The sequence below is a fragment of the Microtus ochrogaster genome, linkage group LG1 (assembly GCF_000317375.1).
Source record: "Microtus ochrogaster isolate Prairie Vole_2 linkage group LG1, MicOch1.0, whole genome shotgun sequence".
NCBI classification, from domain to species: Eukaryota; Metazoa; Chordata; class Mammalia; order Rodentia; family Cricetidae; genus Microtus; species Microtus ochrogaster.
This window is the reverse complement of record NC_022027.1, coordinates 38,657,663-38,680,874: the sequence shown is the minus strand read 5'-3', so window position 1 is coordinate 38,680,874 and position 23,212 is coordinate 38,657,663. Positions and strand designations below refer to the sequence as shown.

Below are 23,212 nucleotides of genomic sequence, written 5' to 3'. Positions count from 1 at the left end.
GGGAAGCAGCATTCTGCTTCTAAATAGAATGTTTGTATCTAAAACAAAACAAAACAAAACAAAACAAAATCTCTTCCCCCTTCACCAACTTGTATTCTAGTCACTCAGTTTCTGAGTTGTTATTTAATTGTCAAGCTGTCTATTTAAAGTTCATTCTGTGCCACATTGCTTTCTGAACATACACTTACCTTTGGTAAAAGCATAAATGCATACAAAATAAAGAGACACTATTTGTGTGCAAAGCAAGAGAATACATATCCATTTACTTTGTGATTTCTTTAATAGCTTTATGGTTGCATAGCTAAAAAGAAGGAAAAGGTTATAAAAAAAAAACAGCATTACAGATGGAAGATCCTGCTTTTAAAAGCTGTCATTAACTATTCTGCTACAGGTCAGAAGAGAAATGGAAGTTCTAAAGTGTGATTTGCAATAAAGTAGCTGCCTGATGGCTTGGAACCAAACAAATGATTCTTTAGAACTTCTAACAGAGTTATAATTTTTATAACTTCCCTTATTTAATGCATAAATTTTGTGTAGACGGTAGCAGACACAGCTGTGGCAACTTAAACCAGAGCCTCCTCTCATAATCGCTTCATGCAGGTGGTACAGGTTCTCATGGCCATTCCTTGAGATCAGCCTTCATAGTTTCATGGTTTTCCATGGTTTTTCCTATTGTCAGTATGGCCTTCCACCCTCCATATGCAAAGATGGACATAGGTTCCAGTCCAGTCACCCTTCCATGAAATTCTTTTTTTTTTTTCCCCAAGACAGGGTTTTCCTGTAGCTTTGGTGCCTATCCTGGAACTAGCTCTTGTATATTAGGCTGGCCTTGAATTCACAGATATCTGCCTGCACCTGCTTCCCAAGTGCTGGGATTAAAGGTGTGCGCCACCACTGCCCTGCTTCATGCAATTCTTAAACAGGAAGCAGGAAAATAAATGGCTAAGGTCAAACTTAGAGTGTTTGCATTTTCTGGGAAAGGTACCTAACTAACACCAGTATCTGAAAATGTATCTTCCCAGGATCCCCATTGTATTAGGTAAGCACTGGGCAACGTACAGCTAAAATTTTGTCATTTGATTGTAGCATTTCACTAAACATACAGAGCAGTCTTTTGAGTTCTGAACAGCAGCAGCAGAGTGGGAAGACTTTTGGAAGGGACGCAGTAGCCCAGTGATGACAAATATCTTTTCCAGAGAAGTAAGATGTAGTCATGCTCTTGAAAGGTCTGTTGCTTAGGTTGTGTGGAGTAAGGAAGACATTCTAGTGTGGCAACAATGAAGCTTGGTCTTGACACGATGAATCAAATAAGCCAGCTGGAGAAAGCATTCTAAGCCACTGAAAATAAAGGTAGTCAAGTGAGGATTATTGGAGTGTTCTAGGAATGCAAAGCTCCACGTAGTCATAGCAACAAGTTGAAGAATCACACAATACTAGGAAGACTGTGGAAAGCATCCGGATTTGAACACCATTTCAAAGTGTTTACCAAGATCATGATTCCATACTTTTACAATGTGAATTTGGCTGGAAATTTTCTTTTCCACCGATACTGCGTTCTGACATTTTCGACTAACACCTTTAGGCTGACTGTTCCAAACATGGCAGCCCATCGCTTTACACTTGCCTCAGTTCATCGAGTATTCCATTTCCCCATCTGCTGAGTCATTTTTTCTTGTTTTTTAATATGTTGTTTAAGAATTTTCTACAATGTATTTTAAATATGTTCACTCCCCCCCTACTCCTCCTAGATCCACACAAACCTTTCCCTACCCACCCAACTTTATCTCCTCTCTGCCCATCAAGTCCAATCTATGCTGCCTACAATCTCTCAGATGTGTGGCCTTCTATTTGAGCCTGGTTAACCTACCAGGAGCCATAGCCTTCAGGAAAGCTGACACTTATTCTCCTAGCAGCTGTTAAATTGCATCAGCTTCCCCCATCCCCTCCTCCCAAGGCTCAGATATAATTTATGAAAAAGAAGCAGAAAGATGGTAAGAACTAAAGGTGGTGGCTGACTACAAGAAAACCCTGTTTTCTAGACACAGCAAGGCAGTTGCACATATAAAGTCACTTCTCACTGTTTGCACAAGATACATGGAAGGTCAAGCCGGACAAAATCGAAGCATGGAAAGGAGAGTTGAACTTGAAGTCTCAGCACTGAGTCGGGTTTGAAAATGCATATGTGATCTTGAAGCAACTTTATGACTACTTATCTATCCATCAATCTCATTAGGCCTTTACAAAACAGTTTCACTTTTGCATTATAGTCCCCTTGTGTTGGACTTCTCTTGTCAGCTGCCCATACTTTGAATTGACCCCACCTGCATCCAAAGATTGTCTACATCCACATCATCCAACTGTTGCAGTTCAGATCTCCAAGCCTTTAATTGTCACCATACCCTGTTCTTGGATTAATTCAATTTTTTCTCTCTTTTGTCCTTTTCTTGTCTGAATAGCTTTGTGTTATCTGTCAACACCCACTCAATATGTCAATTACTGTAAGATGGCATTCTTTGTTCCGTTCAGTATAAATACCCTCTTATATGGGTTTATGTAACACTCGTTTTTTGTTTTTTTTTCCTGTGGTGGCAATTATCAAGCTGTTTATTAAGATCCCTTCCCTCTTCTGACATTGAGTCCCTTGGAAAGGAGAGACTGTCACAGCTGAATCTTTAGGTATTTAAATTCTATTTAACATCTCTTAGATCTCTCAATAGCTGTTGCATAGTCAAAGCTACTTGCCTATATTTCCAATGCCTTCCATTGAGGCAGAATCCCTGCTTCTGTGGACACTCACTACCATTTGTTTCTTTCCTCTCATTCTCCCTTAAATCTCCTTCACCAGGTCTTTGTCCTCAGCACTGGACTGAATGGGCCCTTGTCACGGGCATTATTAATTCAATGATGCTTTGTCAGGGTCATTAATGACACAGTGGTGCCAAACCAATGACCAATGATCAATCTGTATCTTTCTTTTAGATGGGTTTTGTTGTTGTTGTTCTTTGAGATTATAGTGTAATGACATCTTTCTCCTTCCCTTTCCTCCCTCCGAACTCTCCCTTATACAACCCCCTGCTCTCTTTCAAATTCCTGGTCTCTTTTTCTTTAATTATTGTTGTAAATGTGCACATGAGTGTGTGTTTTGTGTGTCTGTATACACACACGTGCACATCTACAACAATTATTACACAATACACATTTAATCTTACCTGACTGATCAGGTAAATCTGATACTCTTGATTTTTCCTTCCTGATGAAGTCCCATAAGGACACCTCTCTTGATTTTCCTCCCACAAATTAGCACTTATTTTTGCTCATCCTCAATAGTTCCTCCTTTTCTCTCCAAGCTGTTAATGTTGAAAAGTGCACCCCAGCATAATACTTCGTTGCCTTTTCTTTGACTTGTTCCCATGGTGACCTCATTAATTTAGAGCTCTATGATCTTGATGCCTGTGATCCCCTAATCAGACCATTTTTTAAAAATCTGTAAGTCCTGTTCTTTTTAACCTTTCAACATCCTTCTTTGTTGAGCAGTAGGCAGCATAAGCCTTCTATGCATAGCTGAATCCTCTATCTTGGTTTTTATGTCCAGTCTTCACTATCTCAGTTAGTGAATTCTGTCCCTGTGCCTACTGTTTGCATCTCACTCTACTCAGTCTATTGAAAGCCTGAGGTCAAGACTTGATGTTTCCACTTGAAGACTTTTTATTCTAGTTCTTTATTCTTTTGATCATGGGGCTTTCTGCTTTGTTTTAAGACAGGGTTTTGTGTAAACTAGGCGGGGCTTGAACTCACCCCATAGCAAAGGATGATCTCTGAACTGTGAAGGTGCAGTAGCAGAGAGATCTATTTCAGTCCCTAATGCTAAAGTTGATGAACCCTTTCTGTAACCTGTGTTTTATAGTAGCCCTGACAGTTCCAACCACTTACGTTCAGTGGTGTATTCCACCATATAGCTCAGAGATGCATAGTGATGAAGCGCAGAAGAGAGGAGTTAAGCACTGGGCACTAAGCATGTGGAGTTAAGCATGCTGGGGAAAAGGAGCACATAAAGGGGACCCAGGAACCTTGAGTTTATCCAGTAGGTGCTGGCATGAACCTTGGGCTTAAATAGCAGAAAAATTAGGAACAAGGGCACAAAGTAAGCAAATTAAGCGGTTCTTGTCAAGGTGTGGCTCAACTTGCCCTTGGCTTGGCTTGGCTCTTGCAAGATGGCCTAATACATTATTTTTTAAACCACCATCATCACTGGAATGGACCAATTTATTTCCTACAAGATCATTCTTTTTGTTCTGGGGGGAACAGCTTTGCATTCATGCCTAATTGGTCTCTTCTGCAGGGGAGGAAGAGCATACTATGAGGCTTTCTTCTCCCTGGTATCCAAGGCAACTATAGGTTTAGGCCAATCATCTTCTTTTTGTGCCTTCAGCTTTGGAGGAAGATGACTTATGCTAGGTAGGCAGCCACTCCTGGAGGGATTAACATTCTTATGCAGAGTCAAGCAGGAGTCAAAGAAGAGAGATGCAAAGTGTGGGCGAGCTGCCAAGCTTTGGTCCTGCTTCTGTTCAAGCTGAAGTCTCAAGAAAGAAGTCAATGCCTTTCAGCAAAAGTGCTATATACCTGCCTGCTACATTATGCCCTTTGACTTCTTACTATAGACTTTTTAATGAGAAATTATCGACTGCACTTCCCCAAATTTCCTTCTGTTGCTAATGGTTCTGTGACATCAGTTCTTCTGTATATACTCAATTATTCTGGAAACTGTTAGATATTCCAGTGACTTCAATCAATCCACTTTAATTTGCGGTGCCTCAGCTATAGAGCAGAATTCTGCAATGTTCAGACTTATTTAGATCCTTCTAACTGGTGTCTTTCAAGTACTTTGTAAATCCAATCAAAATAGGCAAATCTGTATTAACCAAATTCCTCACAATCTCTTAATATACAAGCACACTTAAACACACTATTCTTCAAGAATAAAACCACAACCGTTCTTTTTTATTTCTCTCATTTTAATTGAGTGCCTCCTTAGTGCCTACCACAGATTCCATGCTTCAAGCTTCTTTTTTTCCTTTAACAACTGGTTTTAATTAATCTGCAAATCATTCAGATGTGTTTGAAATCTGCCTTTCTTCACCCCCAGAGAAAGAATGCATGGCTTTGAACCCCACTTCTACCCCATGTTGTTTGCTAATTAGCTTTTTAGCAAGTTACTTAACTTCTCTAGGTCACAATTTTCTCTGAAACATGACAATACTAATACTTTGTACCTTAGTGGTTTCTTGAGAAAATTAAAGTTGGATGCATTTGTGTTAGGGTCTGGATTACATGAATCCTGATGATGCATGCAACGTCCTGCCTTTAAATTTTTTTTAGTGACTTCTTGTTGCCTGTAGGTAAAATTGCAAATCTCTTCGCACTACTTGCAAATGCTCTTAAAATCTAGACTTTGCTCGTCATTACTGCTACTGGAATCTTTGTGATTTTTGTTCTGTTATGAGGAATTGTTTTCATTTCCTTCAATACACTGTTCTTATCTCTGTGCTAAAAGGGATATGCCGCATGCCTTGCCTCTTTTGCTAGTGTTGAACCTCGGTTTTGAAAATGTCTGAGTTCATGTAGTTTTTTTCATAGTCTTTATACCTGTTCCTATCGTTACAGTACACGTCATGTTGGATTTTAATTACTTGCTTAATTGTTTGCCCTTCCTATATTATCTCATGGAGGCAAGGGAGAACAGCTGTCGTTTTCTAGTGCATTCTGATTGACTGCCACATTGAAGGTGCTCAGTTAATATTGTTGAATGAATTTGAGCCTGCAGCAAGGCGAGAATCAAGTCCATAGCTGTATTTAATTTCTGTGATATAATACAGATTGCCTTGACAGCACTCAATCACTTCGCCCTAAATTAAACTACATTTTTAAAGAATGCAATTACATAGTTTGTTGAAAACAATACTTTTTTTAAATCCCACACGGGCTCTTATAAACATTCTTTTCTACAAAATTCTAGTTTCATGTTCTGTTAAAGGTTCTTATTACTATATTAAGGTCAGTTGTGTTATACAATCTAATTTTAATTAAGACTTGAAAATGCCAATACTTCACTCTAATATAAAAGGGAGTTCAGGGATTAGTCATTTTTATATGCTTAATAATATTAAATGACAGTGGTTATAAAATGAACCTTTGGTTTATTGATCAGATGTGTAAATATCAGTCACTCAACTTGACTTCTAATGAAAAACCTGCAAGTTATAAACTGTTTTGAAGACTTTTTGAACATTTGACCTTTAAAATTTTGATTTGAATCAATATCTAAATCCAGATTGAATCACAATGTGCCCTATTCAGTAATGATTTCAATATTTTGCTTTTATTCTCAGCTGATAAACTTTGTGTCAAAAGTGAAAACAAGAAAACTTTCTCTTAATTTTTAAAATTATAAATCAATGTAAATTATATTATATCTATATATGAATGTACATATACAGTATTATACCTATCAATGATGTCAATATAGTTTTAAAACTGTCATTCAATAATTTAGTCCTTGTACAAACATCAAAAAGTATACTAAAACAAACTGAAGTGGCCATGATGTCACTCATATGGCTGGTCTCACTAAATGAGAGATAATATTGCTTTTAGGATCTGATATTGACCACAGTGCCGTTATATGCTACACAGTTATATATGTTAAAACAATCCACAGTGTGAGAGAGCAGAGAAGCCCTGAAGCTTTATTTCTCTTCCCCAATGTATGCTGAGGTCTAGGCAGGAGAAATATTTAAGCATGAATGTAAATATTATGAAGAAGAGAGGATGGCTGTTCAGCATTGTAGTAATATGAGCGGCGGGGCTGCGTCCCCGGCCGCCTGCTAGCTTATGCCCCGAAATAACAACACACGGATTGTATTAATTTAAACCCTGCTTGGCCCTTTAGCTTTAGCCCTTACTGGCTAATTCTGATATCCCGATCAACCCATCTCTAATAATCTGTGAGCACCGGTCTTACCGGGGAGATTCTAGCCTGCGTCCATCCTGGGTCAGAGCTTCATCGCATGTACCTCAGAGAGCAGAGCTATCCCCGCATTCACCCAGGAGCTGGGAGCATGGTGTCTCTGCTCCAGACAGCAGAGCTGTCGAGTCTCTGAGCTCACTTCCTCTTCCTCCCAGCATTCTATTCTGTTTACTCCTCCCACCTATGTTTTAAGCTATGAGGCCAAGCAGTTTCTTTTTATTGTTTAACCAATGAAATCAACAGATTGATATATGACACTCCCACATCACAGCATGATGGTGGTTAATGTGATAAAGGTGCTGCATTCAGGAGAAACCCAAAAACAGATTTTAAAGTAAGGAATTAAGCATTATTTGTGTTAATTTATTTATGTATATGGGTATGTTTTGCATGTGTGCCTGTACACCACGTGTACCTTTAGAAACCTTTAGAGGCCAGAATCAGGCATTGGATTCCCTGGAAATGAAATGCAGATTGCTGTGAGCCCCCATTTGGTTTTCAGGAATTGGATCCAGGTCCTCTGGAAGAGCAGCCAGATCTCTTAAATACTCCAGCCTTAGGAGTGAAATATTGCTTTGACTGCTAATCAGTTTTTAAAAGCAGGTCAGCAATTTCTTAATTTAAACTTGTGTATCATTTAGGTCCTTGCTCTTGAATTTCAGATGGGCTGAGTACCGTTGCTCTGTCATGTCATCATCTTCCTTACTTTATCTCTTAGCTACACAAGTCCTTTCTGCATTAAAAATCAAGTATATACCGTTTAATCCCCACTTGAATGCAATGCACCTGTTTTTTTTTTTTAACCTTTCCAACAGAAATTTATGATTTACTGTGGGTGTTTAGCTCACAAATTTTGTTTAGTATGTTTGTGCTGATCTTCTACCATGGAGCATATGCCAAACCCAAAGGCATGGTCTCTTCCTTTTTTGCTCTTCCCTAATCTTGCTCAAGAGCCTTCCCTAGTTCCCTGCACATCACATTTGTTGCCACCGCACTGAACTACATCAAATCTGGATTTGACCCTTAAAATTTTGATTTGAATCAATATCTAAAGCCAGATTTGAGCATGATTTTCAATGTTTGCTTTATTTTATTCTTGATTGATAAATTTTATACCAAAACAATGAAAACTAAGGAGTAATTGAAGAAAGTAACTGTGTTGTTACTCATGATGATTTGCTTTCACCATGGGAATGTATAGTGCAGGTGGGATTTTTTCCCCCTGAGTTCCAACAGACTCTTTAATTCCCTCTAACTCACTATGTTCTCCAACACCCTGGGGATATTGCTCCTTTATTGTTCTGAAGACATTTTGGGAAACACACCCAAAAACTATATATATATGGATGTTTTCAGTTTTCTTATTGTTTCTTATTGTCATTAATTATTTCATAATAAAAGTAAGTTATGTTTGTCTAATGGCTTCTAATGACCCAAAACATATACTGAGAAAGTGTCTCTCTCCTAAAGGACATAGTCTAGTGAGAAAGGCAGATAAAATACAAGTGAAGTTGTCTAACAGGAAGAAGCTCTAACCGGGAGCCTGCTGTAATATGAATCTTCGCATCTTCTTCTAGTTCCATTGTTGTGGGGACAGGAAGCAGGGCATCTGGAAAGTGCTTAGGTCAAGAGTAAGGAACATGCTTGAATGATTTCCGAGTTTGTTTCTCTCAGCCATCACATAAGGGTGTACAGATCTTCCCTCGCCCCCGAGTCTGCTTTTACTTGGATCTTGCCCCGCTCAACCACAGGAACTGTGAATAGTAAACTGGTAATTCATAAACAACCTGGTCTAAGGTGCTCTGTTATAACAGCCCACAGAGGGAGAGATCCCATTTGTTGTTCTCTGAGATAAGAAGCCATGAAATATATTCACCTAACATATGTCACCCTTTATTATCTTCTTTGCTCTTAACCTCAGACAACCATTGCCTTCAGAGATTTTTGCCTGCACAGGTATAAATGGAAAAGCTGGCTAAAAGTATAAATTTTCCCTGATGTCATGCACACAGAAAGCGGTCACTGAACATTGGTTTTGGCCATTATAAAGGATGCCTAGAGCAATCCTTGTGAGGTTCTTTTCTCTCCAGCAGGAGGAACAAAATAACCATAGATGCAAATGAATATGTGAGATCCTTTTAAAGAATGATACACGCTACAGAGAAAATGGACCAGGTTCACTTGTGGAAGAATTCTGTCCAGTTTCTCTGATGGCAGACTAAATTTTGATAAGTGAAACTTGAACTAGAAAGCGATTGAGCTCGTGATTAAAAAGCTTGTATGAGAAAATTGCAAGAGCGATAAACTTGCTCATCTTTTCACCAATCCTTCTCTTCAGCTCTTTGTTTTTGTGCCGTTGAAATGTAGGAAGAAGGGCAAGTAATTTCCGTCTTTGGTTCTGCTTGCCTTCTAGCCTGGGAGTTAATGCTCACCTGGGTGATAACTGTCACTGATGTGTTTCTCACCAATGATTCCTTTGGATATTGCTAAGAAATCTTAGGCTGCTTCACAAGCAGATCCTCTTGGAAGTTTTTTTAGAAATTTTCATTGCAAAAATATATAGCTATATCCCCCCAAAGTTTTCACAGTAGTTTTAAGAAATAAATAAAGCTTCCAATTCAAATATAGAAAGTAGAATCATAAAATGTTCTTAACAATGTTCCACAACCATGTGCCATGAGAAAAAAGTGGTCAAATATGTCTGAGGTCTAAATTAAATGAAAGGAGTTCATAATATGTTGTGTAATGTTTACATATGCCCAGAAACAACTGTCCATGATACTCATCAGTCTCTAAAGGCCATGTGAATTATTTCATTCAAACTTGATTTTGTAGAAATGGTTCAATGTCTAAGGAGTCCAGTGAACAACTATATAATGTAAAGGGGAATATCTATCAGTGTTTTCTCTTAAACTAAAATAGAATGTGACTTAACTGCATGAGTAGTTTTAATTTTATTAATTTGATAGAAAGTGCTATTTATTCTTAGGTCCAGTGAAATTCCATGACAGAATGGAATGAAATTTTCTAGTGCCCATCTCCTGTTTAGTTTTTAATACTTGTAAAGTGATAAATTATGCCAGGTGCTGGTGATACACAACTTTAATCCCAGCAGTCTAGAGGCTGAGGCAGGTTATCTCTGTTGTCTGAGTTTTCTGTACTGGTTCCCACAGTCGTTAAGTCCCAAAGAAATCACACAGAGGTCTACATTAGTTATTAACTGATTGGCCCATTGGCTCAGGCTTCTTATTAACTCATAACTTATATTAGCCCATTATTCTTGTCTATGCTATCCACATGGCTCAGTACCTTATTCAGGGAGGCAGTCACACTTTGCTTCTTCTGTGGCTCGGTCAGGACTGCAGAACAAGCTTTCCTCTTCCCAGAAGTCTCCTGTTCTCTTTGACCTGCCTCTACTTCTTGTCTGATTGTCCTGCTATACTTTCTGCCTGGCTACTAGCCAATCAGCATTTATTTAAAATATAATTGACAGAATACAGACCATTGTCCCACACCATATCTCTGTGAGTTCGAGACCAACCTGGTTTACAGAGCAAGTTCCAAAGTTACACAGAAAAAACCCTGTTCTGAGAAACCAAGCAGCCAACCAACCAATCAAACAAAACCAAAAATCACAAAAAAAAGATATATTAATTTATACTTGGTTTCTGGCAAAGTTAGTGTTGATTATAATCTACTTCTTAAAATTCTGTAAAACAACCAGGTAATTTTCCCCTTTCAGCATTGAATATACTAAATAAAAAGTCCTATAAAATGGTGAGATTATAAAGTTCTATAAGACAAAGCCAGGGCAAACCTTATTTTCTTCCAGCTTAGAATTTAAATTTTTATATCAGAAAAAAATCAATGAGCTCTGATTTTGCACTTTGAAGTCCAAGAATGTGCTGTAACTTTAAAGAAAGTCAATGTAGATTTATTATTCAGTTTGTGTTTATAGTATATACAAGCTTAATTCTATGGAAAGTAGAAAGAAGTAGAAATCAACCTGGTTTTAGAAATAACAAAAATCATCCTGTGATTTGATGTTACCATTTATGGTGAAATGATAAATATATAAATATTATAGGAAAATCAAATATCTATATTTTTCTATCAGGAGAAAATTGTGGCTATATAATGGACTTTTGTTTAGGTGGCAACAAGTAGTCCACCAGCTTTTAGAAAATTTAAAAAGTGTGAAGCAGAAAACTGCCACAGTGGACCACATTGTGCTGGTTCCTCAGCAGGAAGGGGTCAGTATCTTATGACTCTCTGCTCTGATTCGTCATGTTTTCATGGGTCACTACTTTCTTGTTCTTGAAGGCACTGAGTCATATACCATCTAGGAGTTGAGTCATGTAAGAGGTGAAGTTATTACTGCATTGCAGAACACTTATTTCTACCAGTTGTCACAATGATGTGGCTGTTAGAGCAAATGAAGAATTGATCTTGATTGCACTTACTCAGTGGAGACTCATTTCCTCCTCTTTATAGTATGATATCAAATGAAAGTGAATATACGATTAAGCTATAATCATCTTTGATTTTTCACATAAGGTCTAAGAAGTTACTTTCTTTGTCCAGTGTTAGAAGTGTGATTCCAAGGTTCCTACTCTGATAAAAGCTGCAAGAGATTCCATCAGTCCTTGTGCTAATACTTGCTGAAAATCATTGATTTACTTATTTTTTTTAATTTAGATAGTCTGTCTCTGTCTCTCTCTCTCTGTGTGTCTCTCTCTGTGTGTCTCTCTCTCTCTTTCACACACACACACACACACATCTTGATATATGTTGCATATCTTCTTCCCCAAGCCTTCTCATCTGCATTAACTTTGCCTCATCCCTAACATTTTTCTTTTGAAAATTTATGACTTTTATGTTTGTTGTGTCAAGCACAGGAGTTTGACCAGAGCCATCCATGTGACCATTGGATTGGAAAAGTCTATTATAGCCTTTGGCTACACAAATGAAAGCCGTAACTTATCTCTCCTTGAATCACCCTAGTCCAAAACATTCATCCGTTAAGGCTAGGGCCCATGAACCCCTCCTCCATTCATACTTAACTGTTGACAGGCACATGAACAGGCTTTTTTAAAGGCAAACTAAGTAATTAGTGTTTTTTAGTAACTCATTAAGAATATTTTTTTACTTTGTTCTTTTTTAGAAAAATTTTAAAAGTTATTTGTATTGCTTAACCTCCAAATTGAATGCTTCTCTAAAAACTGTATCATGTTTGGGAAGATAAGATTGTTGAAATGTATTTAAAACTTGTTCTTACGGAAATATTTCATCTTGCAGCTCTTTGTAAAATAAAGATCACTGAGCAGTAACTAGTATTAATCAAAAGACCCAGTGTTTAGATAAAGCAGTGTCCTACACTGTCTCTTGAGATTGTTTCTCAGATTTTTTTGTTATTGTTGATTTTTTTTAATGGAGGCTCTTGAATTCCTGTATATTCTTATAATCTGTAATAAGTGTTATTTTATGTCTTCAAATTTAAGTACTTTTTATTTTCTTTTTCTTGTTTAATTGCTCTGGCTATGGTCTGAAATAATCATGTTAGGTAGTAGGGCCTATAGTGGGCTTGATCTTAAAAAAACAATATTCCAAATTTTGAGTATTGTGTGTAAAGTTAGTGGAGGGTTTTCCATATATGTTCTTTATTATATTGAGCTAATTTTCTTCTATTCATGGTTTGTCAGTGGCTTTTTATCATGAAAAGTGCTGAATTGTGGTTATAGGCTTTTTTTTTTTTATTGAGATAATCAGGTGACATTATCCTCTATTCTGCTAAGGGTGTACATCACATTAATTTATTTTATGTGTTGAATTATCTTTTCATCTTAGAAATAAATTACATTTGGTCATAATGTATGGTTCTTTGAATGTGCTATTGAGTTTGGTTTGCTGGCCTTTTGTTGAAGAATTATGCATCCACATTCATCAGAGATATGATTGGTAGTTTTATTGTCTGTGATGCTTGGGTCAGGCTTTTGTACCAGAATAGTAATGCTCACTAATAAAATGTATTTGGAAGCGTTCCCTCCTCTTGAACTTTTTGGAACAGCTTGAGAAGAATTGCTATTAATTCTTTAAATGTCTGGTTGAGTTCACTAGTGAAGCCATCTGTTCCAGGGGCTTTCATTGTTTGGAGGTTTGATTACTGACTCCTTCTCTAGACTCCTCTATGCGTTCTCTTTGCTTCATCACTCCATTTTGAAACATACTTAGATCGTTGGAGTGCATTGTTAGAGATGACCATTCTGGTCGTTTTTCTATTTTTACCAGTTAGCAATGTTTTAAATTATATAACTAAAAACAACAAAGGGGAGAACAGAAATTCTGTAGTATACTCAGCAACCATTTCTTGAAGTAAGATTAAAATAATCAATATCAGATTATTTCATCATTGTTAAGATCGTTATCAGGTAAAGTGTCCGCACCACTGTCAAGGCAAGGAATAATTTCAGTTGCTTGCAGGATTTTTTTCAGAGCATTACGGATGAATTCCGGAGATCATCTAATCTTATAAAGAATGTTCCTTGCACTCTGTTGGTCCATATTCTCTGTTTGGCTTCAGAAGATACTTAGTTCTTTTCATTTGTTTTATCTACTGGTACCTCTTTTTAGGTATAGCTCTTTGGCATTTACTACCACAGACGACTTCCTGGAAATCAGCTAATATCTGGATATGCTTTTGTGTGACTATCAGGTCTTACTTCAAACCTAGAAAGAATGACAGAGCTAAGCATACATAGTAAATACATCCAATCTTTAAATTGACAAAAAAAAATGTCATTTTGGTGGTTTGCAAAGTGTGTGCACATGTTTAATAACGCAAACTACAGAAGTTGTAAGACTCTCTTACTTAAAAATCTAATGATGCCGATTTGGCCAGAGGTTGGGGTAGCTTGGAAAATATCAAGCAAAACAACTTTATCAAGGGACAAATTAGTGTTTGAGGCTGGTGTTAATTGGCAGCCAAGGTGTTTCATTAGGAAGCTGAATTTTTAACAGTTGTTACTTGGTTACAACGAAAACACCAGCCAGAAGAAAACGCGGCAGTGTAAAGGATCTGTCTCCCATTTCAGCCAATCCCTTTGCCAATGTGTCAACAACGTGCATCCTGTTTTAAAGCAGTCGTGTGGTGCCTAGAGACTGTGTCTATGCTGACAGTTCGTGGTGTCATCTACATTGGAGGCATACTTAGTAATGAATGGGTTCAGGCACGATCACTTTCAAACTGCAGGTGTTGTATTTTTCTATTTTGCTGCTTTCTCTGCTTGAAGGAAACCCAAGGCTTTCCTGGGAGAGCTGTTTTCTCTTTGTAACCTACCACATAAAGGAAACCACAGGGAATATATAAATGGTAGCTACAGAAATTATTCTTCTGGATGCAGCAATGTGAAACGCGATGCCTTGTCTCTATGAGTTGATGTGTACATACGGCGACTCTATAAAGAAAACAGAAACACCTCAGGGCCATAGGTAGTGATGTCCAACTGTTTACTCTCTTCGTGAATGGTAAACAGTGTTAAGGTTTCACACCACGCAACATACTCAGAGTACCTTGACAGTATGAGGGCTTTAATACTTTCCCCTTTCTGACATTTTCATAGCTGTTTGGGGATAGAGGAGGAGGTGAAAAGAAGAAAAAGGAAGGAAAAAAAAAGGTGTTTGCTCCCTGAGTCCTCATACTGTAGGCCAGAAATCCCTGTCACCCCCTCATCTTTTCAGTCTCTTCTGTGGTCAGCATCAGCTTCTATGCGGATGGGCAAAAGCAAACCATTTTCTGTATAGGATGCAAACTTGTTGGTTTAAATTATGTGCCACTAGTTCCTCAGCCAAATCGTTTAATTATGATAATAGTCTTATTGGAGCTTCTGCTGTCGATTCTAAGAAGCAAGAATGGCTCTATTTGTTGCCCTTCAAAGGAAGACAACTATGGGCTTGCAAAGTCTCAGTGAGGGATTTATAGAAAAATAATGAATGCTTCTGCTGTAGCATGTCACAGGGGAGGCTGGGACAATAGTGATCTCATGCACACTGCTGTTCCTTGCTTGCTGGGCAGCATGTACACCTGGATTTCTGACAGCTATACGGGTCCACTAGAGACTTCTGCCTTTCTGTTCGTCCCCTCACAGGCGATGGTCGAGACAGTTAACAACCTCCTTCAGCCGCAAGCTTTGAATGCCTGGAGAGACCTGACAACAAGCGACCAACTCCGTGCAGCCACCATGTTGCTCGACACGGTGGAGGAGAGTGCTTTCGTGTTAGCCGATAACCTTTTGAAGACCGACATTGTCAGGGAAAATACAGACAATATTCGTAAGTGACCTTTGCCAAGACAGAAGGTCTAGAGTCGGTTGCATAGCAGAAAAAGGATTTAAAAAAAAAAATCTGATGCCCCAATCATGAGCCGTGCTTTGGTTTGCTGGATGTGTTATTCTATTTCTCAAATAGCTTTCAGTTTAACAGGAACAGAATTCATGCATGTTAACCTCTGTAGGGCATTCCAAAATGAGAGCACATCCGTGAGGTTTATTAGTTGAAGTTTTATATAGACATGTATGTATGTAGATTTTATATTGTTTACTATTCTGACCACCTAATGTGAGGATTACCTGTCTTGAGTTATGTCCAATAAGAAACAAGTCATTTGAGTGATGATGTTAATGTTTGGAAATGGTATCATCCCTTCCTATAAATATAAATCTGTTTTTATTGTGTTTTAGGATGTAGCTAACAATTTTATTTCAGAAGATTTGATTAAGCTGTTTCAAATTTTATTAGGTTTGTAGATAGATCAATACAGATGTGACAGTACATCTCTGGAGTACAGAGGATTTGTACATAATTCATGGAATAGGGATAATATCTTGAAAATTAACTTAAAAGCAAAGACAACATGTAAAGACTTGGATTAGAATTTTAAATATTAGCTTTGAGTATTGTACATTTGTATTATTTACGTAATTTTTGCACATCCTTGATGATTTTATTTTTTAAAGAAAGCGACAATACTAACCATATCCTTGCATACAAATTAAGCAACTTCAACATGACAAATAGACCAAGGACCCTGAAATTGCGAATATAGAAATAGTTTAGTGGTTAAGGAGATTCTTGTAGCTTTGCCAGATCCCTCATAGGATGCTGACACCTCTCTGTTGTGAACAGAACTAGAAGTTGCACGGCTGAGCACAGAAGGGAACCTAGAGGACCTGAAATTCCCTGAAAACATGGGCCACGGAAGTACCGTCCAGCTCTCAGCAAACACTTTAAAGCAAAATGGCCGGAACGGTAGGCTGGAGTTTGTTTTTGTGCTCACTGCTGTTTCCCGTCTATTCGTTTGGTTTTAAATCTGTCATGGAAGACTTCTTTTACTCCTTCTCTCTCCCTTTTCCTCTTCTTCTTGTCTACAGGGCCATCAATATAACAGTGATATACATTGAATAAAATTCTCTGTTATATTCTATCTCTTGTTGGTTGTTAGAAACTTGAATATGTAGAAAATTCTGAACCCCAAAACTCAAATTTTCTGCCAAGTTTTGCCCCCATCCCCCAGGAGTAACAGTCATTGAGTTTGAAAATTTAATTGATGAAAATTCGGTGCGGATTTTCCTTGTTATTTTTTTAAAACTACAAGCTTTCGAGTTTTCTTCAGGTTTTTATAAATGTATCTGTATTTTTCTTTTGTAAAACATACAGAAAAGTTAACTAACTATAATGAGGGCTTCGAGGGGATGGGACTAAGATATGTAGATCAGCTTAAGTAACTGTTAAATCGAGTTCACGCAAAAAATAATAAATTACAATATATAAGTAACCTCATGGAAAAAGCATATTCCTAACTTCACAAATCTTTGTCACAAAAGCAGGAAAACCCTTGAGCTTGTTAAGTGATGTGGGGATGACATGAGGTTAGTGTAACCCATTCAGAACCGCTGTTTCATATAGGCAGAATAGCTCCAAAGAAGGATCTCCTTAATATTAGCAATTGTTTAAATTTTCTGTCATCCGAATATAATGTTGTCAAAACATTTAAAATCATTTATGAGTAATAAATCATTAGAGTCTCAGGAACTGGACTAAGGAAATGTTTGAGGAAGCAGTAAGATTGTGAGCAGTGAAAAGAGACATTTGTATCCACTTCCTAGCTGGTTCAGGAAATTCTGCTTTCTGCAACAGTATTTCCCTGTGAGAAAGAGTCCTGTCCAGATGGAAATCTCACCAGTTCACTGCCAAGAATGAAGCTCCATTACCAGGAGGCCTACAGCTGCCTGTCTTGTGCATCCTGTCTTATTTGCCCCACTTTACACTTTTTTTTTCTCCAGCATGACCATGATCCATGCTAAATAGTTTTAATTATGTTCCTCATACAAAGCGGCATGATTCAGCGACAGGGTTTGCTGTACGCAGCAGCCTCTCTATCATTTGACTCTACCTCCCTTTTATTGAAAAGAGCTTTTTCTCTCCCCTAATTCTTATTAAGAGTTCCCCTCCTTCTACTCCTCCCAACGCCCCCATATCCAGATCTATGCCCCTTTCTGTTACTTATTAAAAAAACAACCAGGCTCTTAAGGGATAATAATAAAATAAAATAAAAAGATAAAACATAAAAAGAGGACAACACAAACAGAGGAATGGGGCTTAAGTAAGGGTACAAGGGACCCACTTAATTGCACACTCAGGAATCCAATAAAAACCCTAAACTGGAAGCCATCATATATATGCAAAGGACATGTAAGGTTAAAAAAAAAGAGAAACATATATAAATAAAAGTTAAAAAAGATAAAAATTAACAAGAAAATAGCTTCTGATGTGAAATTTTGAGTCAAGAAACCTCCAGTGCTTGCTGTTGCGTTCATTTTCTGTTGGCCATCTACTACCAGGTATGGCAGTCTGCCCTTAAGAGTAGTTTATTTCCCCAGTGAGACTGCCTTGGGAAAAAACTAAAATTTCATTTGCAAATGGTTATCAGTTGGAGGCAGTTTCGGCATAGGGATGAAGTCATCTGTCCCCTTCTCCTCTAGCGCAGACCACTGCAGGCCTTGTGCGCGCTGCCTCAATTTCCGGGGGTTCGTATGAACTTTGCTCGTGCTGATTTAGAGGACCTTGTTTTAGTGGTGTTCTCCATCCTCTCTGGCTTCTACTCTCTTTTAAAGAGAGTAGAAGAACGTCCTCTTCTGTGTGGTTCCCTGAGCCCTGAGGGGAGGAACTTGATGGAGACATCCCATTTAGGGCTGCTGAGTCTCTAAGATCTCACTACCCGCATATTGTCCATCTATGGGTCTCAGTATTTGTTCCCATCTGCTGAGTGAAGAAACTTCTCTGAGCACGATTGAGCAAGGCACATCATTTGACTCTAAAAAGGAAATCTACCTTTTAGTGGAAACTCTTCTTTTAGGTGGATCACTGTTTCTCAACCCTCTCCCCTCAGCCATACTTAGGACAATATTGCTTCAAATCAGTTTTTTTCTTTTCTTTGTTTTGTTTTGTTTTGTTTTACTACCTGTCTGCTTCTTGTCCTTCTCCTTCCATGCAGTAAGTTCCTCAAGATCAGGGGCCATGTCTGATGTCATCACCCTGGTAGCCATAGTATTGTAAACAAGACATGGCAAAGCAAATGAGTTTACAAAGATGATACTGAATAACTGGATAGACTTTCTAACAGGATGCTAAAGAGGACATAAATATGTCTACATTAGCTATATCGAGTGGCTTGCTTATTTTATGGATTGCATTGGTGTGCAAGGTTTTCATCTTAAGCCCCATCAAGTCACTTTGGTGTGAATATTCTGTAACAATTATGTGAAATTACCTGCAGTGATGAACAAGTTGGAATGACAACATGCCACTGAACATTATCTTATTACCTGACTATCAGCCAATTGTAATAAAATTCACTTATATCAACAAGAAAAAAATGCTTGGATAAAAATTAAGTGTAGCCATCAAGCATCATAAATTTTATCCTAAATCTAGAAGAAAAATTAGTTTTTTTTCTACTGTAACAGATAAGTATTTAATGAGGAAATATTATTTAGATTTGGTATCTTAAGAGATAAAGGTGAGATAAGAATCCTCTCAGATGTAATAGCAAGCAAGATATGAATCTAAGTAATGGGATTTTCAATGACTGCTCTGCCATGTGATAGTGTGTCCTAATTTATTGAAATTAGTTATAGATAAGATTTTTTTTTTAAAGAATCCTCTCTTCCTTCATGGCATCTTCATTGCAATCTGTTAGATTACTGAAATGACAATGGATGCCATCAGATAGCATCCTGCTACATCACGTGACAACATCTGGAATATCTCTGGGTGCGGGAACACTGCAGCTGCAGCTGCTGGCATCTCTGCCTTCTGCAGTATGTATGGGTCACTGGCCCCTGTCTGAGTATGAGGTCATTGCATCTGATTGGATGTGTCTGACTGGAGTGCCCAAAGAATCTGTTTGCATGGCTAGGTGCAAAAAAACCACCCTTTGTCTACTTTGTGTATTTAAATTCCTAAGAGCAAGGAATTTCATAAATATATACATACAGCTGAGGTACAAGACAGTTATGATTATACCTCTTTAACTGCCCCCCCATATAAATATGTCTCATTTGACCCAGTGTTCTCTTTCTCTATTTGACCTTAAAATTCAATTTATAGACACTTTGGCTTTCCAATCTTTTTAGTTGCACTAGTCAGAGTACCATTGGTTTCTTGGCAAATTATGACCTTATAGTAGAAACAAGACATAGGGTTTGACATTGGGCATGGGAAAATGATAAAAATTAAAATATGACAAAAGGAAAAGGAAGTGGTTAGCTTTAAAAACTACTATAAGAGATTATTACAAAGGGGAATAAGGTGAAAGAGCTTTATGACTTTGTAGAAATAGTGACCTGAAAAGAAAATAATTATTAAGTTCTTGGGCAAATAAAATAATAGAATACTTATTTTAAAAAATCATATTGCAAGCTGGAAAGTGGTTGTGCACACCTATAATCCCAACACCGAGGAGAGAGGCAGGTGGATCTCTGTGAGTTTGAGACTAGCCTGGTCTACAGAGTGAGTTCCAGGACAGTCAAAGCTACACAGAGAAACCCTATCTGGAAAAAGAAAATAAAGTAAAAGAATCCCATTGAAATGTAATTAAAACACAATGAATTACATACAGAGTGAATGTTTGAGAAATCTGACAGTTGTATTTTTCTCTATAAATAAAACATAAAATACAAAGAAAACCAACCAGAAACTAAATGTTTCCTATATATTTCCATGGTGTTTCTTACTGTTCCTTGATTCTCTTTTCTTCTCTTAATGAAACATTCTTATTATCACTCTGTTCTTAGATGTCTTTTATCCAGAATCATTTAATGTGACCTATTTTCTATTTAGATTAAGTAATCCAAAATATTGCTTGGATATTCGGTCATGATTTGCCATTAACTAGTATTTTGTGTTGTATTGACACATAGTATATTCTATTGATGTAATATATTTATTCTACTATTTGATTTCTTTCAAGAGAGAGGCTATGATCAATAAGGATTCTGTAAAAAGCCTCATACAAATTGTTTTCTTTGTGGTAAATGTTCTCACTTATCCAGGAAGGGCCAATATGTATGCAGTTTTATAAAAAGTGTCAAAATCTTTCCAAGTCACTGAAATATTTTATATTCCCATCAATAGTGTATAAGAGTCCAAGTCCAAGACTGTAGAAACATTAGGATACATGGCATGAAAAATAATATTACAAATGTAGTTTTAATTTTTTTCTTTCCTGAATTGCTAATGATTTCATATATAATCTTTTCATATATAAAATTGTTTTTGTTATATTCTTTTCTAAAGTGTCCATTAATGTCTTTGGGTTGTTTACAGTATCTTCTGTCATCGTACTGTTGACCGGCATGGATGTTCTGATTATTCAAACAGAATAATGTTGTCATTTTCCTATTATTCCCTAGTCTGTAGTGGGCATATTTGTTTTCTTAATGATATATTTTAATAGGTTCATAATTTTAATTTTGATGAAGTTCAATTTTCCTTTTATGGATAGGTTTTGAGGCTATGTGCATTATTTTATCTTCTTGAAGGTAGAAGCAGATTATCTTACATTTTGTTTTAGAAACTTTATGATTCTGGATTCTGGTTTGGGGTCTATGAAACATCTTAAATTCAGCTTCAAGTATACAGTGAGACAGTGCTTGAGATTCAGTGTTTAAAGAAGTGATATATAATGATCTCAACAGTATTCAATTTCCCTTTCCTCATCAGTGACTTCGTACTTTGGTATCAAGCAACTTTGATTTTATATCCGTGAATGTGTTTTATACAGTTTTGACTACTACCTAATCAGAATTGCAAATTCTAGTAAGAAGTAAAACTAATCAGTTTCTTCAAATTTCTAATTCACATTTGCATTTATTTTAGGGGAGATTAGAGTAGCCTTTGTCCTGTATAACAACCTGGGCCCTTATTTGTCTACGGAGAATGCCAGTATGAAGTTGGGCACAGAAGCTATGTCCACAAATCATTCTGTTATCGTCAATTCCCCTGTTATTACAGCAGCAATAAATAAGGAGTTCAGTAATAAAGTTTATTTGGCCGATCCTGTGGTATTTACTGTTAAACATATCAAGGTAAGAAAATGACATGTCGTGTTTCATTTTCTATATTGTTTATATTTGATATTGAATAAATATTAAATCTATTAATTTTCTTTTAATATTTTTTGTTTGTCTGACATAGTATATCATTCAAGAATATAGTCATGATTGTTTTCATAAATAATCAGAAAGATATATAAAACTGATCTCTATATGAAATGGTGATCTGTTAATTTTTCCGTAGTAACATTTTTGCATCTAGATGTAATATCAATACAATATTATATACTCTAAATATGAACTACACAGTTCTTAAGAGCTTGCAATTCACGTAATTTAACTGAGCTGCAACACTTCAGTACTATTATAAGCAATCATGTCTGTTTGTGAAGATATATTTTTGCATATATACAAATCTAGAAGTTGTAAATGTTATAAAGATTTGTAAACACCATTCTTTTAGAAGTTTTTTCCCCCCAACAGTTGGCTTCTTTACTTTGAAATTTAAAAACCAGTGCAATCCTAAAACATTGCTAGTAACATAGTTTTGGTACCATCCGTGTTGAAAAAAAAAATCTCACTTCTAATCAGACACAACAAATAACAGCTCTTCAATTTCATTCCAAATTGATAAGGGCCACTTAATATGAAAATACCAAACACACCTCTGTAAGGATTACAATGTAGCGTGAGGCTGTTCTGTGGGTAAAGAAAGTGCCTACTTCATTTGCTCAACCATAAAGTAGTTATTGCCTTTATTGATCTTTTTCCACCGTAGCAGTCAGAGGAAAATTTCAACCCTAACTGTTCATTTTGGAGCTATTCCAAGCGCACAATGACAGGTTATTGGTCAACACAAGGCTGTCGACTCCTGACTACAAACAAGACACATACTACATGCTCCTGTAACCACCTCACTAACTTTGCAGTATTGATGGCACATGTGGAAGTTAAGGTAAGATATACCACAAAGCAGGACTATTCTAGCATGTAATCAGACTGCTAACTTTAAATATTTCTGATATTTTTCCCCTGGTAATTTTAGCCAGGAACTCTGGCATTCATGACATATCCTTTTGAGTGATTCAAATCACTGCTTCTTTCTTTTTCCATTGTCAATATAAAAAAAAATCAAAGTTTGCTCAATAAATTTCTCTGTAGACTCTCTGCTTTCAATTTTGGGCAAATGAATGCTATGCTGTCATCTTATGAACAGGGTAAGTTAGAAATGGACTGATGGAAGCTGGGATTGGCTACATAGAAGATTAAAGAACTATACATAGATTAAATACTATCAAACTGATTCCCGGAAAAACAACAAATAAGTGTGATCCATAGATCCCAGTGGTGTGGAGGGATTAGCATATTGTTTTATTTATTTATTTATTAAAGATTTCTGTCTCTTCCCCGCCACCGCCTCCCATTTCCCTCCCCTCCCCCAACCAAGTCCCCCTCCCTCTCCAGTCCAAAGAGCAGTCAGTGTTCCCTGCCCTATGGGCAGTCCAAGGTCCTCCCACCTCCATCCAGGTTTAGGAAAGTGAGCATCCCAAAGCCACAGAGAAACCCTGTCACGAAAAAC

At 37.1% G+C, this 23,212-nt stretch overlaps 1 protein-coding gene across 20 annotated transcripts in view; it reads left to right on the top strand.

Moving 5' to 3' along the window:
• Adgrl3 (adhesion G protein-coupled receptor L3) overlaps positions 1–23,212 on the top strand; it is a 745,864-nt gene that overhangs the window by 597,121 nt on the left and 125,531 nt on the right. For all 20 annotated transcript variants that reach the window (XM_026785275.1, XM_026785272.1, XM_026785262.1 and 17 more), the window contains 4 exons: positions 15,169–15,352; positions 16,205–16,327; positions 21,458–21,666; positions 22,412–22,588. In XM_026785275.1, coding sequence (XP_026641076.1) covers positions 15,169–15,352; positions 16,205–16,327; positions 21,458–21,666; positions 22,412–22,588 — 693 coding nt within the window. The remainder of the gene's footprint in view (positions 1–15,168; positions 15,353–16,204; positions 16,328–21,457; positions 21,667–22,411; positions 22,589–23,212) is intronic.